A 19565-nucleotide genomic window follows, 5' to 3' on the forward strand; every position below is an offset into this window, starting at 1 on the left:
AGAGACTCTGTTGCTAATCAGGACCCAGAGAATATACAACCTTGATCGTCATGACCTCTTGCCTTTAGTGTGGTAGGGGCAAGATAAAAATGTATAAAAATAGGTTTGGGCAAGATTTGTGATTATCTAGTCCAGACTACGAGGTGCAGACCACTAGGTGTTTCCCTTCTTGCCCTCCTGATTGTAAACTGTGGATAATCAAAACATCAGTGAGACCACATTATGTATTCCATGTAGACCTTCTGATAAGGGGCCTTCTCAGTAGGGCCTCACTGCCTGGTATATACATAAGAGTCAATTAAACTCTTATTTGGTATTGCTCCTTTGTTACTGCAAGGGGAAATCAGACATGTTTTGTCCTTATTTTTAAAATTTATTTATTTATTTTTCTAGTTTTAGTTTGTTATGATTCACAATTAAACAGTACATGTATTTTTCATATAGAACATTTTATGTCTTTTTGTGTTGTGAACTGGCTGTTTAATGTATGTAACTGCACATACTTTGTGTGTGTGCGTATAGTTAGTGCATGTACAAATCTATTCTTAGCAACTTTCCAGTATCTAGTATATTGCTATTCATTGTAGTCACTGTGATATAAAATAAGTCTCTTGAATTTAACCCTCTTATTTAATAAATTCTGTATCCTTTCCTAGTATCTCCAAACTCCTTCCCTCCAAGTCTCTGATAACCACTATTCCACCATTTTACTGTTTCTGAGTTCAGTTTTTTTTAATCCCATTTATAATGAGGTCATTTGATATTTTTCTTTCCGCTTCTGGCTCATTTCACTTGCCATGATGCCCTCTAGGTTTATCCATGTTGTCACCAAGGAAAGATTTCCTTTTTTAAAGCTGAATAATATTCTACAGTGAGTATATATATTACATTTTCTTTTATCTATTCATTCTTTTTTGGACACTTGAATTGTTGAAATAGCTATTGTCAGTAGTGTTGCATGAATGGGAATGCAAGATGTCTGAGGTGTTCTGATTTCATATTCTTTGGAAATATACCTAGTAGAGGGATTGCTATATTAAATGGCAGTTTTATTTTCATTTTGATACCAATGATTGAGCCACATCCCCAGTCTTTTTTTTTTTTTATATTTATTTTTTAGTTATAGGTGGACATAAACAATATATTTATTTTATTTTTATGTGGTGCTGAGGATTGAACCCCAGTGCCTCACGCATGCTAGGCAAGTACTCTCTCTCTGAACCACAACCCCGGCCACCCCAGCCTTTTTTTTAAAGACAGGATCTTATTAAGTTGCTAAGGGTCTCGCTATAAGTTGCTGAGGCTGACTTGTTCTTGAAATCCTCCTGTGAGTTGCTGGGACTATAGGTTAGTGCCACCATACCTAGCTTTATTTTTAATTTGTTGAGAAACCTTTGTACTGTTTTTCAAAATGGCCATAGTAACTCATTTTGAAATTGAACTCCTTATCCTATATATAGCCTGCAGATCAATTGACGTTAAATGTATAGATGTGCTTCTGGGTACTGTGTTTTGTTTCATTATCCTGTGGGTACAATTTTATTTCACTGTATGCAATTTTGTTTCCTATAGCTTTGTGGTAGATTTTTCAAATTAATTTAGTGTGGCTCTGGCTTCATCCCACCCCCAGCAATCCCTACCCCCTCCCCGAAAATTCCTTAGGTTGTTTTGGGCATTTGAGATTTATCCCAGGGATAAATTTTACTTCCTCTTTGTGAATGATTCCATGTGCTGTGTTTTAGTATTTTGGTGAAAAATTTTATACCTGCATTAATCATAAATATTTGTCTGTAATTTTATTTTTTCATATTGTCCTTATCTGACTTTGATAACAGTAATGCTGTCCTCATAAAATGAATTTGGAGTTATTTGCTCTTCAGTATTTCAAAGGGTGCGAAAAGGATTCCTATTAGTTATTTAGACATTTTGTATGTAGAGTGCAGCTGTAAGACACTGAATCTGGGCTGTTCCTTGCTGGTAAATTAATTATTATTATCATCATCATTGTCACAGTGTTAATGATGACAATGGTAATAATAATTATTATTTTTATTTTGGTTGTGCTGGGGATGGAGTCCCGGCTCTGGCATACTAGGCAAATGTTCTATTTCTTTTTTCTTTTTTATTTTTTGGTGTAGATGGACACAACACAATACATTTTATGTGGTGCTGAGGATCGAACCCAGGTCCTACCCGTGCTAGGCGAGTGCTCTACCGGTGAGCCACAACCCTAGCCCCCAAATGTTCTATTTCTAGCTACACCGCGGCCCCTGGATGTTAGATTTTTGATTAGTGATTCAGTCTCCTTGCTTAACCACTTGTATTTTGTTTCTTCTTCATTTAATCTTTTTCTTTCTTTTTTGTTACTGGGGATTGAACCCAGGGGGGCTCAACTACTGAGCCCTATCCCCAGCCCTATTTTGTATTTTATTTAGAGATAGGGTCTCACTGAGTTGCTTAGGGCCTCGATAAATTGCTGAGGCTGGCTTTGAACTCAACATTCTCCTATCTTAATCTCCCTAGTTACTAGGATTATAGGCGTGCACCACCACATCCGGCCCTCTTCATTTAATCTTTTTTTTTTTTTTTTAATTTTTTGTAGTTGTAGATTAACAACATGCCTTTATTTTGTTTTGTTTTTATTTTTATGTGGTGCAAAGAATTGAACCCAGTGCTTCACACATGCTAGGCAAGTGCTGGGGGACTGAGTTACAGCCCCAGCCCCTCATTTAATTTTGGTAGGTTTTATTATCTAATTTCATTGCTGTTAGATTGCCAAATTTGTTCTGTGATTGTTTTGTATCATTGGATTCAGTTGTAAAGGCATCTCTTTCATTTCTGAGGGCTAATGTATGCTAGAAAAGTTCTTTGTTAGCCCAGTATTGTTTCTACCTCATTGTTTCTCTTTCCTGTTGAAGTACTGTATATCAGAATTTGCTGTTTTGTTACATTTCCATAAATACCTTAAGTTTTTTTTTTAACTTTCTCCTTTGACCCTACATTTTTCTAATGCCCTGTCTTGGAGATCATGGGTTCTTTATTCTGTCCCTTTAGTCTGTTGTTGATGTTCTTTATTGCATCTTTTATTTTTATTTATTTTTTTTAATATGAAAGAGAAGGTTATATGAAGGAATAAGAAAAAAATAGAAGCAGAACTATTGAAAAAACAGACCTATTGGTAATACTATAAGGTTCTTTCATAAAACCCACCAAATTATCAGGAGTTTGGCAAACTTCAATTTGGTGCTGTCCTTACAGATTTTATTTATTTATTTGATGTAGATGAACACAACACAATGTCTTTTTATTTTTTTATGTGGTGCTGAGGATCGAACCCAGGGCCCGCCCATGCTAGGCGAACACTCTACCGCTGAGCCACAATCCTAGCCCCAGATATTTTCTTGAGCAATATCTCAAGATATTGCCTTGAGCACCAAGCAGAGGTCAGAACATAGTGTTTGAGACTCTGCTGAGGCTAAGCAATAGTTGAAATGAATTCTGTTCAGGGGTGGACTTTGGAAGTTATTAGATTATGAAGGCTCTGATTTCATCAGTAGATTAATCCATTTGATGGATTAATAGTTTGAACGGACCACTAAGAAGTGGAAACTAGGCAGGTTGGGCATTGTTGAAGGAAGATGGTTACTAGCATTGTATCCTTGAGGACTATACTCTGATCTGCCCTCCCACTTACTCCACTTCTTCCTGGCTGCCATAAGCTCAGTAGTTTTCCTTTGCATTTCCATGTTCTGCCATGATGTAATGGAGCTACCTGTCTGTACTGAAACCTCTAAAACCTTGAGCCAAAGTAAACCTTTCTTCCTGTAAGTTGTTTATGTCAGGTATTCTGTCACAGCAATGAAAGGCTAACAAACACATCAGGGACCAGTTTCCAGAATCCTTTATATGGTTGTAATTTAGAATAAAATGATAACCACAGAGGATTAGACTTTAGGGGCACAGTTAACCACTTCAAAGTCCTGGTTAACCATTTCCTCACTACTTGATATTAGAACAGTCATTTGTGTTTTCTGAATCTAGGTGGTTTCATCATTAGTGATTATGATAATCTTCTGGGAGAGATTGTTAGAAATAATTGAATAATAGAGTAATAATAGCTATATATAATTTAGCATATATGCATGTACATAAAAGCTGCTTGTGGTCTGGGATTGTGCCTCAGTGATAGAGCACTCGCCTAGCACGTGTGAGGCCCTGGGTTCGATCCTCAGCACCACATAAAAATAAATATTTTCTTAAAAAAAAGCTTGTGTAACTTACTGAAAATGGGGTTACTCAATAAATGGCAGTTGTTGTTACTAATCTTGTTATGGTATACAATTTTTAGATAGATTGAGATCTGTCATTAGGAGAGAGAATGTATAATAATGTTTGATAATTACTAAGTATTATTTGTTGATTAATGATATCAACAGGAATCCAATAACCCTATTTAAAGAGGAGTAAGTATTGCCACTATTCACTTAGATTCATAAGTTACCTTGACGTGTCCTTGGAATCCCTGAAGAGAGTGATCACGAATATTTCAGGATCAGACTAACATGGATGTTACCAATTTGTCCCATGGTAAGTCCTGTTGCTGTTTTTCAGAAAATCTGCTTTAGGTACCCCCTGCCCAATACAAAGCCAGAGGTCTGGGACAGAACAGTCATGTTGCTAGTTTTTCACTGAGGTCCTAAAGAGGGCAAGAGAGGGCTGTTTTATGTCAGCCTCCTGGTATGTGTGTTGAGGGAAGAGATATTACATAATCTTGTTTATGACTAAAGTTGCTATGGGGAAATGAAGAGTCACATTTCTGAGGGCTCAAGTTAAGAAACTTGTGAAGTGAGACCAGGATTCTTTTCTTGAAGAGCGCATGGCTTACTGTCCTTTTTTCTGAGTGTAAGTGATACAGAATTGCTGTGGCATTGTATGTTCCTAGAGATTCTGTTTGTGAATTTTCCTGAGTGTGTTCAATTGTACGGGAATTTTGAATTAGGATGGAATGATGTCATCACGTAAATGTGGGCTTCTGGTCAGATCTGGATTATCTTATTTTTCAGGAGGTCTACTACCTGTGGACCCAGTGTATAGTCATGAAGATGAGACAGAGGAAGAAAGTCTAGTGGCTGATTGCCTGAGAAATGATCAGGTATCATGAATGTTTTTCATTCTGTAAACTGACATGGCTGCTTCTACCAACTATATGTATGTTTACTTACACTTACTAGTTTGCAGTATAACATTAGGATTCATTTTGACATAATTGTACAAGCATGGAACATAATTTCCTGTGATTCAGTCCCCAGTATTTTCCCTTCCATTCTTCTCCTTTCCCTTGTTCTTTTTACTTTCTTCTACTTAACTGATCTTTCTGCTCACATGATTTCTTAAGGGAAACAAAGCCTCATACAAGGACTGAGTCCCTGGTTGAATTTTTCCAGGGAATGAAGCTTTTCACATAGGTGAAGGATTACCTTGAAAATCATTACAATATTCTAGTAATTAATAAGTAATCGTGATTCCCGTGGTTCCAAATGCATGTTTCTCAATTTGCTGTCTTCTGAAAGATAAGGAAGATAAAAATGTCTTTTTCTTGAATACTTTTATTCATTTATTATTTTATCAAATGTGTGCTGTGTGCTCAGGAATAAAAGAGGAAAAAAATATAAATGGCTTTGCCTTGTGGTGAGATAAGTTCATGTTTGAGAAGTGCCATTACAACCATATGAGTGGAGTAGATGAATGGTGAGTGACTGTGGATACAGAAAATAGTCCTTAGGGCCATTGAATGGACTAAGGGTAGGCAGTGAAGGAATTCACCTCTCTGCATAGGCATTGGTTCCACCATCCTTATTCTCCTGTGAAAATTGGTGAAGATATTACTTGGCTTAGGACATAATGTGTGTGATTATTTAGGATTCAGTGAGCATTGAGGATGTGGCTGTGGAATTCACCCAGGAGGAGTTGACTTTAGAGGACCCAACTCAGAGAAAAACACATAATGATGTGACAGTGAAGAACTGTAAGAACTTGGCCACAGTAGGTAAGACTGCCATCATTCCTTATAACCTCATACGGAATAGGTATATGCAAAGTATTTACTGTGCTGTAGGATCCATAATGTCACCTCTGTGAATGGAAACTAGCAAACACAATCTTCCCTAATACTTTTTTTTTCCCCTTTTTTTCACTTTGCATTATTGGGGATTGAATTTAGGGCCTTGGGCCTGCTAGGCAAGCAGCCTACCACTGAGCTACATCCCCAGCCCTCCCAATACATTCTAATCTATTGTGGCAGGTTTTTTTCCCCCTGTGTGTGATGCTATATGTTAAATCCAGGGTCTTTTTTTTTTTTAAGAGAGAGAGAGAGTGTTTTAATATTTATTTTTTAGTTTTCGGCAGACACAACATCTTTTTTTGTATGTGTTGCTGAGGATCGAACCCGGGCCGCACGCATGCCAGGAGAGCATGCTACCGCTTGAGTCACATCCCCAGCCCCAAATCCAGGGTCTTACATGTGCTGTTGACATACTTAATCACTGCACTGTATCCCCAACCTACTATGGTAGTTCTTAAAATGTTGTCCAGGTCCAGGTTCAGTAGCATCATTTACTGTTGTTGAAATGTAGTCTTGATTTCCACCTTTGACATACTCAGACTCTAGTTGTCCATTGTGTCTGTCAATTCCTCCACTTAAATCTCATGCACTATAATAATTATGAGTCACTAGTTTTACTTTATTGTAAGACTTTGGGGGTCTGAGGTTACCAAACTTTGGGATAAGGCTTTGAAATAATTTCACTGCTTTCATGAGAATTATAGACCTGAATCATAGGAAGATTTATCATCTCTTTTGTGAATGCATCTTTTCCCATGTGCAGGATGTCAGACGCTTATCAAACCCAGCCCTGCATCTTCCTTGGAAGAAGAGGAAGAGTTGATGACCATGCACACAGGAGTTCTCCAAGGTGAGTGTTTGTGGAGAACAGCCCTGATCAGTGACAGATTCACTATATTTGGAAACAATAGCAAGGGAACTCAGAAGTTATCTTTAACTCCAGAATGTTTTACTTTGTGTCCCAGTGTTCTTTGAGCTCGTGAAACAACATATTATTATTACTCAGGTTCATCATTTTGATGTATGTATTTTTTTAAATATTTATTTTTTAGTGTAGTTGGACACAATATCTTTATTTCACTTATTTATTTTTACGTGGTGCTGAGCATCGGACCCAGGGTCTTGCACATGCAAGGCAAGCGCCTACCGCTGAGCCACAACCCCAGCCCAGGAAGAAAAATTTGAACATCAAATATCAAAATACATACCTCAAAATGATGACCCTAAAGAATAATAATATATGGGCTGTGGCCATAGCCTAGGGGCAGAAGAGCACTTACCTAGCACATGTGAGGGTTCAATCCTTAGCACCACATAAAAATAAACAAACAAAATAAAAAGGCATGCTGTCTATACAAAAAAATTTTAAAAATGTTTCATGAGCTCACAGAACATCAGGACAGAAAGTACAGAAGATCTGAACATCAAATACTCCCAGTTCATTTTTATTTTTATTTTTACTTTGAGACTGTCCTAAGATGCTGAGGGTCTTACTGAATTGAACTTGTGATCTTCCTGCCTCAGCCTCCCTAGTGACTGAGAATACAGGCATGCCCCACCCTGCCTGGCAAGACTTATTTTATTTTTGGTAGAAGAGATTGAACCCAGTGCACTTAACACTGCACCACATCCCCAGTTTTTATTTTGAGACAGGGTCTCACTGAGTTGTTTAGGGCCTTGCTAAGTTGCTGAGGCTGGCTTGAACTTGGTATCCTCTTGCCTCAGTCTCTTGAGCCACTGGGATTATAGGCATGCCTCATCCCAAAGATTTATTTTTAACTCCTTTAATCTGCTATTTCTTTCTTTTTCTTCTAATATACGTATATTTTTAGATATATATAGACATAATATCTTTATTTATTTTTATGTGGTGCTGAGGATCAAACCCAGTACCTCACATGTATGAGGCAAGCGCTCTACCACTGAGCCACAACCCCAGCCTTGCTATTTCTTTCTTTAAACCTAAATTATTGTTATTATTATTATTTTGGTTTGATTTCAGAATTGGATATGCAACTAAAAACCAAAGATTCAGCACTTCAGCAGAATTTTTTGACTGAACATACCTCCAGTGATATACAACTAGTAAGTTTAATAAAAGTGTATTTACTGTTTTACACATTCAGGTAAGATTGGGTACTCCATTATTGGATGTCAGGATATGGAAAGATACTTGAGAGAAACAGATTTCACACTAGAGAACACAGTGCCTTAGAACACTAACTCTGGTAATGATGAATTAGGGATATCCAAATTTGCTGTCAAACTTATTGTTTACATCCCCCAAATGACATAATAGACTGACCAGGAAGACACATTTCCTTGTAGGTAGACCTGTCTGCAGAGTTTTTCAGAGGGAAAAAGATCTATGTGAAGACTAAGGTTTTAGTTGAATTTCCCTCAGAAAGACACACTAATATTGGTGAGGGATTAACCTGAAATTTTTTCAGTATTTTTTTATTATCATGAATATTAAGTTCCCTTGTGCCTATTAGATACTTTCATTTTTTCCAGTGTTCTAACAGATAGTAAGGAAAATAAAAGTGTCTTTTTTCAAAGAATTTCTATAACTTGATTTATTGAGTCTTTGTAGTATGCTTCAGGAGTATGTTACAATGGAGAAATAAAATGAGAAAACTCCCAGTCTGTTTGTGGAGAGAGAAGTTTTATGTGTAAGAGGTACAAAAACCATATGATTGGAGTAGATCCACAGTGAATAAGTGTGAATAGAGAGGTTTCTCAGGACCTCTGAACCTGGGATAGAATATGGGAGACCTAACCATCCTATGTGAATATTGGTGTCACTTTCTCATTCACCATTGAATATTGGGTAGAGATGTTACTTGCCTCAAACCTCATGTGTGTGGTGCTTTAGGATTCAGTGACCTTTGAAGATGTGGCTGTGGACTTTACCCAGGAGGAGTGGACTTCACTGGACCCAACTCAGAGAAACCTTTATAAAGATGTGATGCTGGAGAACTTCCAGAACTTGTCTACAGTAGGTAAGACTGCCATCATTTTTTTGTAGCCTCTCAGAAATAGGAAAATATTTTGTAATATATTTTGTAATTTGTAATAACTGCATTCCAGGATTAGTGGTATCAGCTAGAATACAGTGGTATGATGGAAAGTAATAGAGACCCAGTCCCTTAATCTACTATGATTATTCTCAACCAGATATCTTTAGGATCAATAGCATCACTATCATTGTATTAGAGAAATATACCTTCTAGGGATGGGGTTGTGGCGCAATGGTACAGTGCTTTGCCTGGCACGTGTGAGGCACTGGGTTTGATCCTCAGCACCGCATAAAAATAAATAAAGTTATTTATCCATCTACAACTAAAAACAAAATATTTTTTAAAAAGTCCCTTTTGAGATTTTGTCTTTGTCGCTCATGTTTTAACAATTCTTCAACATGAAATCTGAATTTAATAATGTAGAGTGGAATTTTATTACTTTAAAAAATTTTTAGTTTTACATGGACATAATACCTTTATTTAATTTATTTATATGCAATGCTGATAATTGAACCCAGTGCCTCACACATACTAGGCAAGTGTTCTACCACTAAGCCACATCCCCAGCCCCTGGAATTAAAAAAAGCAATCTGAACTTAGGAACCACTGTTGCAATGTTTTTGTTTGAGAATGAGGACCTTTCTGCGCTTCTATTATATCCTTGTGAAAGAAATGTCTTGGTGGGTTTTTGATATTAGTTAAACAGCACAATATTTATTTAATGCCTAAGACATTAGGAGTATTACACTTTTTCAGTGGTTTCTATATGAGTGAAGACCAAATGAGGATTTTAGGGATCAGACAAAACTGATCTCTTCAGGACTCCCAAAGCATGAGTATTTTATTTTGCGCTGTTTAGAAATAATTGAAATCCTTTTCATAAAAATGTAGTTTACTGGCCAGGCATGGTGGCACAAGCCTGTTATCCTAGCAGCTTAGGAGTCTTGAGACAGGAGAATTGAGAGTTCAAAGCCAGCCTCAGCAACAGCGAAATGCTAACCAACTCAGTGAGACCCTGTCTCTAAATAAAATACAGAAAATAGAACTGGGGATGTGGCTTCATGGTTGAGTGCTCCTGAGTTAATCCCTGGTACCAAAAAAGGAAAAAAAAAAAAATGTTAACTTATCATAGGAAGGTTTATCACACATGAGTGTCATCCATTAATGTATCATTCCCTGTGTATAGGACGTCAGCTGTTGAAACCCAGCCTGATTTCTTGGTTGGAGGAAGAAGTGCAGTTGACAATAGTAGAACGAGGCATTCTTCAAGGTAAGTATTTATAAAAAATATTTTGTGTCATTTATAAGCTTTGAAGTATGAGGAAACTTCTTAAAAAATACCTTCAGGGGCTGGGGCTGTAGCTCAGTGGTAGAGTGCTTGCCTAGCATGTGTGAGGCACTCGGTTCGATCCTCAGCACCACATAAAATAAAGGCATTCTGTCCATCTACAACTACAAAAAAAAAAAAAAAAAAAAAAAAAAAGATTTAAAAAAAAAATACCTTCAATTTGAAAACTGAGGTTCTTGGACTTGTAAGTTCTAGGTTATCTTCAACTTCCCATGCTCCCTTAGTCCCTTACTTTGTCCAGCCTTTTTTTCCTTTCCTTTGTACTGGGGATTGAGACCAAGGTGACTTTACCACTGAGCTACATATCCCTCTTTTTTATTTTGAGACAGAGTCTCACTAAGTTGCTTAGAGCCCCTCTAAGTTGCTGAGGGAGGCCTCTAACTTAGAATTATCCTTCCTCAGCTTCTGGAGTTCCTGGGATTGCAGGTATGTGCCACCACATCTAGGGAGTATATGGTGTTTTTGGTTGCACATGTTTCCTGCTTTCCTTCTCTGATATTTAATTCTGTTCATTACATCTAATTTTTTTTATCTTTATTTTTGTCTGTTTATTTATTTATTAGTTGTAGTTGGGCACAATACCTTTATTTTAGTTATTTATCTTTATGCGGTAGCTGAGGATCAAACCCAGGACCTCGCACGTGCTAGGCAAGTGCTCTTCCGCTGAGCCACAAATCCAGCCCCTTAATTATTTTAGATTTAATTTTTGTAGGACAAATTGTTAATAAATTTCTATATATTGGTCCTATATCCTTATGATTGCCAAATTTTAGACAGGTCATCTACTCAAACTTAACATGTTTAATATGAATACAATTGAGATTTATTATTTTCTTTCAAAACCTTGTATGTTTTTCTTTTTTACTGCAGAATGGGAGATGCACCTTCAAACCAAAGGGACAGCACTTCAGCAGGATGTGTTTTGGTCAGATACATCAAATGGGATACAGCTGGTAAGATTCAAAGAGATATTTCTTAATTTCCAAGTTCAGGGCAGATTGGGAATTCCATGATGGAAGTCAGCACAAATGAGAGATAATTTGAACTAGGTAGTCTTTACCAATCACAGTTTCTCTGGAGGGATGCCCTAAACTTAGTGTAATACTTGGTTCTTCAGAGTTCCTGCAAGTTCACATTCTTGTCAAAGATTGAAAAATCTTTTAATCTTCATTCATCTTTTTATGAATAGGCAAGAAGCCACAATGGAGAAGAACACTGTGACTCTAAGCAAGTTGGAAAAGTTTTTAGTGAACACTCATTCCTTCAGACATATGCAAGTACTCCTAATAAAGAGAACACTTCAGAGTGTAATACCTATGGAAAAAACTTCCTTCCATTGCTCAACAACACCTCTACTGAAGAAAGACGTTCTATGTTGAACCAGTGTGTAAAACCTTTTACCTTGACTCCAGATGTTTACCAGAAAAAATTTACTGATGATAAATCCTTTGAATGCAGTGACTGTGGGAAAACCTTTGTTAATGAGACACATCTTCAGGCACATAGCAGAATTCACAATGGAGAAAATATCTACAAATTGGAACAGTGTGGGAAAACTTCTACTAATTCCACAAGCCCCGATGGGTGTGTTGAAATGCCCACTGTAAAAAAATACTATGAATGTAAGAAATGTGAAAAATTCTTTACACATCCTCTTTACCTTAATATTCATATGCAAAACCACACTGTGGAGAAACCTTACGATTGTAAGGAATGTGGGAAAGCCTTCACCAAGCGCTCAAGCTTAATTGTACATTTACGAGAACACACTCGGGAAAAGTCCTATGAGTGCAAGGAATGTGGGAAAGCCTTCCTTCAACCCTCACGCCTTGCTGAACATATGAGAAGTCACACAGGAGAGAAACCCTTTCAGTGTGAACAATGTGGAAACGCCTTTGCCTCTTCATCTTATCTTACTACACATTTGAGAACTCACACTGGAGAAAAGCCCTTTGAGTGTGACATATGTGGGAAAGCATTTACACGTTCCTCTTACCTGGTGGGTCACATACGAACTCACACTGGGGAGAAACCATATGAATGTAAAGTATGTGGGAAAGCCTTCAGTGGGCGTTCATGGCTTACTATACACTTACGAAACCATACTGGGGAGAAGCCCTATGGATGTACAGAGTGTCAGAAAGCCTTCACCAGCTTTGCTCAACTTACTGAACATACAAAAACTCACACTGGCGAGAAACCCTTTCAGTGTAAGGTATGTGCAAGAACCTTTAGAAATTCCTCCTGCCTTAAGACCCACTTTCGAATTCACACTGGAATAAAACCCTACAAATGTAATTATTGTGGGAAAGACTTCACTGCACGCTCAGGCCTCACTAAGCATGTGCTAACACACAATGGGGAGAAGCCATATGATTGCAAGGAATGTGGGAAAGCCTTCAGTACATCTTCAGCCCTTGTTGAACATATAAGAATTCATACAGGAGAGAAGCCCTTTGAATGTTACCACTGTGGTAAAGCCTTGGCTCATTCCTCATCTCTTGTTGGACATTTGAGAACTCACACTGGAGAGAAGCCCTTTGAGTGTAACATGTGTGAGAAAGCATTTTCAACTTCATCCCACCTTCGCATTCACATGCGAACTCACACTGGAGAGAAACCTTATGAATGTAAGGAATGTGGGAAAACCTTCCCTGAACGCTCATGCCTTACTAAGCACTTAAGAACACATACTGGGGAGAGACCCTATGAATGTAAGGAATGTGGGAAGGCGTTCACTAGCTTTTCTCAACTTAATGTGCACATAAAAACTCACAGTAGTGAGAAGCCCTTTCAGTGTAAGGTATGCACAAAATCATTTAGAAATTCTTCATCCCTTGAGACCCACTTTCGAATTCACACTGGAATAAAACCCTATAAATGCAATTATTGTGGAAAGGACTTTACTGCACGCTCAGGCCTTACTATACATCTACGAAATCACACTGGGGAGAAATCATATGCATGCCAGGAATGTGGGAAAGCCTTCACTACTTCCTCAGGCCTTATTGCACACATAAGGAGTCATAAGGGGGAGAAACCCTTCGAATGTGACCACTGTGGGAAAGCCTTTGCTTCTTCCTCGTATCTTAATGTCCATTTGAAAATTCATACTGGAGAAAAGCTCTTTCAGTGTACGGTGTGTGGAAAAACATTTACATGTTCTTCTTACCTTCCGGTCCACATGCGAACTCATACTGGTGAGAAGCCCTTTCAGTGTATAATATGTGGAAAGTCATTTCTGTGGTCCTCTTATCTTCGGGTTCACATGCGAATCCACACTGGAGAGAAACCCTATGTATGTAAGTACTGTGGAAAAGCCTTTACCGAGCATTCAGGCCTTAATAAACATTTGCGAAAACACACTGGAGAGAAACCATATGAATATAAGGAATGTGAGGATCCCTTCATTAGTTCTTCTGACATTAATGAACAGGAAAACTCTTTGAATGTAAGGAATTCAGAAAATCTTTTTGGAAGTCCTCTTGATCCTTAGTAATTGCAGTTGAATTCATAGTTGAGAAAACTCTTGGATATGAGCAGTGTATAAAAGTGTTGTTCATTTCAAAGACAAACTTATTCTGAGGATATACCATGAATTTAAGAACATGGGCGAGTCGTCATAATCTCAGTCCAGTATGTAAGAACTCATGTAAGCTATGTAGAATAAGAAACATGCTAACCCTGTAGTATTTCTTTGAGTCTTACTAAATATGCAAGATATCGCAATAAAATGTTCTAAGAGTGAAAACAGCATTCTGAGAGGTTCAGTGTTGACCTGTGTCTCACAGTGGGAAAAAGCTTCATGAAAGTCAGAAATGTTGGGAAGTTTATTTGTATTATTTAACCTTGAGTGAAATGATGTTTTAAATGGAACAGAAACCATGTGTATGTAATATGGGATAAGCTTCACTGTGTTCTAAAATCTTGTATGGTTATAAACATGGCTTTCTGAGTGGTTCTATAGATAAATTTTGAATATTCCAAGCATTTCAATATTTGTTTATTTTTATGACTTCAATTATAAATTTCTAATTTCCACTATAGTTTTCAGCTTTAAAGTATCTTTAATATGAATGAAACTATTGTCTATATTTAAGATCTACCACCTGATGTGCCATATGCTTAAAAATTGTGAGACGATGAATATACAGATTTAATAGATCCATTACCACATGGTTTTTCATTATGTTCTAGAAACACTTTCTATTGTTTTAAATTTCAAGTATACTCTACATGAGTTTTAACTTAAATCACCATGTTTTATATTAAGCTTTCAAGTACTTACAAATGAAAGTTTTTACCTTTGACCATTATCTCTCCTTTTGTCCTAAAACCAGTATCTGGTAATTGGTACTCCATTCTCTGTTTTAAGTTCAACTTTAGATTCCACTTGTGAGATTGTGCAGTATTTGTCTTACTATAACTTCTTTCACCTTGCATAATGTCATCAAGGTCAAACTGGGTTATGATATATGATGGAATTCCTACTTTATGGCAAATTATTTAAGACCATGTTTTCTCCATTCATCTGTCAGGAGATATGACATTATTTCCCTACTTCACTCCCACGAGCATTGCTGCAGTGAACAGGAGTGCAGCTTTTAAATTAGTGATTTTATTTCCTTAAGCCCAGAGGTGGATTTGTTGTATTATAGGGTAGTTGAATTTTTGGGAGGAGGGCACTCAACCACTGAGCCACATCCCCAGCCCTATTTTTTATTTTACTTAGAGATAGGGTCTCACTGAGTTGCTTAGTGCCTCGCTTTTGCCAAGGTTGGCTTTGAACTCACAAGTCCTCCTGCTTCAGCCTCCTGAGCTGCTGGGATTACAGGCATGTGCCTGGCCTGGTAGTTGTATTTTAATTTTATGAGAAACTACCTTACCTTATATGACTATACCAATTTCAGTTCCCAGCAACAATGTAGAAATGTTCTTTTTCCTCTATCATCTAAGCTATTGTATCTTTTGATGTTTTTCTGAACTGTCCTTAAGTGATTTTTATTTCCCTAATGTTCACTGATTTGGAGTGTCTTTTCATATACCCACAAGCCAATTGTCTTGTCTTTGGGAAAATATCTATTGAGTTTTTTGTTAAGTTTAAAATTGGGATATTTTGGTTTTTGCTACAAAATTACTTAAGTATTCAAGATATCAACCCATTATCTCATTTGTAAACATGGTTTACAAATATTTTCTCCCATTGAATATGTTGCCTTTTTATTTATGGGTGTTTTTGCTTTGGTTTGTGAAATCTCTTGTAGTTCTAGTTGTTTGTTTTTGATGCCTCTGCTTTTTCTTGTTAACTCCAAATTTCACTGCCAAGGTAAACATCAGGATGCTTTTCTTCTACATTTTCTTCTAGAGGTTTTATGGTTTCACATCCTTACTTTTATTTTTTTTTTAATGGTCCAGTTTTGTTCTTTTTGCTTATGTATATATAAACAGCTTTCTCAATACTATTTATTTGAAAGAGTATCTTTTTCATATTTGGTAATTTTATTGAAAATTAGTTGATGATATGTGTGTTTTCTGAGCTTTCTCATTTGTTCCACTGGTCTGTGTGTCAGCTTTTATGCCAGTACCATACTGTTTCTTTTATTGCACCTTTGTAATAATGATTTAAAGTTTGGAATTTCTGTTCTTGTTCAAGAATCTTGCTTTTCTGACTTTGTTTTCTCAGCTTATAGTTGCTGATGAATTTAGAAAATTTTTTTTCATAATCCTGTGAACAATGCTATTGGAAGTTTGAAGGGATGAAATTAAAATCTCCCAATTCATAAGCAAAAATATTTTCCCTTTCGTTTGGGACTGTTTAATTTTTTTCATAATGTCATAGTTTTTTGTGTTTAAATCTTTTCCTGTTTAAATTTGTTCTGAAATATGTTTTCATTTTTTATACTCTTGTAAATAGGATTTGAAATTTTTCATATTGTTATTTTTAGAGTGTAGATATAATAATGATTTTCCTAGATTAACATTGAATCCTGCAACTTGTGAATTTATTTATTCTGTTTTTTTTTTTTTTCCATGAAGTATTGTCCTTTTCCACAAACAATTTTTAGTACTTTTCTGATTTGGATGTCTTCCATTTTTCTTGGCTAATTTGTTCTGACTAGACTTTTCCCATTATTATATTAAATAGAAATGGGAAGAGTAGGCATCTTGTCTGTTCTTGATCGTTTTTAAAAAATCCGTGAGCTTCTTCCCATTGTGTGTAATGATATTTGTTTAGGACTTCAATTATAAATTTCTAATTTCCACTATAGTTTTCTGCTTTAAAGTATCTTTAATATGAATGTGGCTTTGTCCATAGCCATTATGTATAAGTACATTTCTTTTATGTCTAACTTATTGAGAATTGTTATCATGAAATGATGTTTTATGTTATAACGTGATGTTTTTCCAATGATATAATTTGTCCTTCATTTTGCTAATGTGATGTATCGCATTTATTGATTTACATGTGTTAAACCATTTTTGCATCCCAAGGATAAATCACTCTATCATGGTGTGTATGTTCCTTTTAATGTTTAATTTTAGTGTGAATGAACGACTGAATTTACCCATCAAAATACCTAGATTGTCTTATTGAATAATACTTTTTCAAAAGACATCTTTGGGCTATCTATGAGAGAGTCCATCTTTTCTTTAATATATTTTTTTTTAGTTGTTTGTGGACCTTCATTTTTTTAAATTTATATGCGGTGTTGAGAATTGAACTCAGTGTCTCAGCTTCACACATGCTAAGCAAGCGCTTCCTTTGTCTTTTAAAAGAACATAAGTTGACTGAAAATGAGGGGATGGAAAAATCTCTCTTAGAAATGGAAACCAAGGGCTGGGGATGTAGCTCAGTGGTAGAGCCTTTGCCTAGCATGTGTGAGGCACTGGGTTCAGTCTTCAGCACCGCATAAAAATAAATAAATAAAATAAAGGTATTGTGTCCATTTTCACCTTAAAAAAAAAGAAGTGGAAATCAAGCAAGAGTATGTATAGATGTACTTACAGGGGATAAACCGATAATGATCACTTCATCAAAAAGATATAACATTTCTAAGTATATGTGAACCCAACAGTATAGCATTCAAATAAGAAAGGCAAATATTAACAGGTGTAGAAAGAAATAGTAATACATGGGCTGGGGTTATGGCTCAGTGGCCGAGTGCTTGTAGCACATGTGAGGCACTGGGTTTGATCCTCAGCACCACATAAAAATAAATAAAGGTAATAAAGGTATTGTGTCTAAAAAATTTAAAAAAGAAAAACAATACAGTGTGTGTAGGGAATTCAATACCTCATACATCTAGCCTGAAAATCATTAAGGAAACATTGTACATTTTAGACCAAATGGACCTAATATTCCATTCAAAAGCAAAAGAATACTGTTATTTTAAGTGCAAAAGGGAGCCTTAAATGGTAGGTTATACGTTAGGCCATACAATTTTACATTTTTCACCTTTGTCTGGACCACCATTGAACATTTAATTCTGTAGTGCATTAATGACATTTTCAAAGTGCCCACTAACCTACTTACTGGGAACTGTATGTCTGTTTACACATAATTTGATAAATTTTGAGTATACTTAAGTGACTTATGATTTGTCTTTTTGTTGCATTTTTCTTTGAATGGTTCATTTTTCCATTACTTTTCTTGGCTGGAAGTTATGTACTTGATTTCCCTAAAATATTTGTAGTACTCCTTTCTCATAAATTATACAGCCTCACCCCATACACATGAGAATTAAACTCAGTTACCATTGAGCTTCTTCTCCAACTCTATTTTTTTTAGACAAGTTCTTCGTAAGTTCTAAAGGTCTGGGAATATAGGTGTGTGCACTGTTCCTTCTGGTATATACAGCTTTTAACAGTCATTTATGTAATAACCTTGTGCTGAGTGACACTAGAATAAGGAGCTACATAGTAGTCCAGAATCTCACAAGGTGAGAGTGTAAACCCAGAGTAATGGATATAACATTAGCATACAAAGTGACATACATATGAGAAAGGGCCATATTTTGATGAAATGTTCTGAAAGCTGGATATGGTAGCTCACACCTGTAATTCCAATTACTCAGGAGACTGAGGTGCGTGGATCACAAGTTTGAGGCCAGCCTGGGCAACTTAGACCTTGTCTCAAAAGAAAGTGTTCTTCGCAGAATTTTTGCAGCGTTTCCCCTTGAGGTCAAGTCTGTTCTTGCTTTGGTTTTTGGCAGGTCTTTTAAAAGTTTTTGTATTGTGTATTGAGTCCTGGTTCTTTTGTGCATGCTAGGCAAGCACCGTATCACTGAATCACTCCAGCCTTAAAAATTTTTTTTTAAAAATATTTATTTATTTATTTTTTAGTTTTCGGCGGACACAACATCTTTGTTTGTATGTGGTGCTGAGGATCGAACCCGGGCCGCACGCATGCCAGGCGAGCGTGCTACCTCTTGAGCCACATCCCCAGCCCTAAATTTTTAAAATTTTTAGGATAGAGTATTGCCAAGTTGTTTGGACTGGCTTAGAACTTAGAATTCTCCTTCGTTAACCTCCCAAGTAACTGGGGTTACAGAAGTGAGCTAGTGTGCTCAGCTAGTGGAATAGAGCACTCAGGTATTTTTACTCTTAACATAAAGAGAACAGGGCTGGGGTTGTCATTCAGTGGTAAAGCATGTGCTTTGCATAAGTGAAATTCTGGGTTTGATCCCCAACATCATAAGAAAACAAAGAAACCATACCCTCCTCACAGGCCCACATGTGGGCTTATTTTCTAGTGAATTTCTGCTAATGATCTCACACAGCTCTAATTAAGGTATTGGTTTGATTTCAATTGCATATGGCTTTAAGTAAGGGAGAATCAGAGTTTAAGTATCAAAAAGTGGACATCATTGTCATTTTCAGAGACTTCTTGCCTGCTAGATGCTATTTTTAACCTATTGGATTTTGGAGATTTATTTATTTGGTGATACTCATTAGTCTTTGCTAGTCAAACATTAGCAAAGCTGCAAAGTATGGGAGATGCACATGGTGTGCCAGTGTGCAGAGAGAAGTGTCCCAGAACCAGAGCTTCCAGATTGTCTATGAACTGTGTATTCTG

The 19565-nt window shown here is 36.6% G+C and overlaps 1 protein-coding gene across 7 annotated transcripts in view; it reads left to right on the plus strand.

Annotated features, from left to right (window-relative positions):
• Positions 1-18250, plus strand: part of LOC114107848 (zinc finger protein 26-like) — a 30346-nt gene extending 12096 nt beyond the window's left edge. For 4 of the 7 annotated variants that reach the window (XM_071602886.1, XM_071602888.1, XM_071602889.1 and 1 more), the window contains 10 exons: positions 812-871; positions 4489-4587; positions 5064-5152; positions 5920-6046; positions 6885-6971; positions 8124-8206; positions 8997-9123; positions 10328-10411; positions 11360-11442; positions 11679-18250. In XM_071602886.1, the coding sequence (XP_071458987.1) occupies positions 4563-4587; positions 5064-5152; positions 5920-6046; positions 6885-6971; positions 8124-8206; positions 8997-9123; positions 10328-10411; positions 11360-11442; positions 11679-13985 (3012 nt within the window). In that variant the 5' untranslated portion in view covers positions 812-871; positions 4489-4562 and the 3' untranslated portion in view covers positions 13986-18250. Of the gene's footprint in view, positions 1-811; positions 872-2138; positions 2218-4436; positions 4588-5063; positions 5153-5919; positions 6047-6884; positions 6972-8123; positions 8207-8996; positions 9124-10327; positions 10412-11359; positions 11443-11678 lie in introns of all 7 variants that reach the window. The other 3 variants (XM_071602887.1, XM_071602890.1, XM_071602892.1) reach the window with 3 other exon arrangements.
• The last annotated feature ends 1315 nt before the right edge of the window (positions 18251-19565 follow it).

Source organism: Marmota flaviventris, chromosome 1 (assembly GCF_047511675.1).
Source record: "Marmota flaviventris isolate mMarFla1 chromosome 1, mMarFla1.hap1, whole genome shotgun sequence".
NCBI classification, from domain to species: domain Eukaryota; kingdom Metazoa; phylum Chordata; class Mammalia; order Rodentia; family Sciuridae; genus Marmota; species Marmota flaviventris.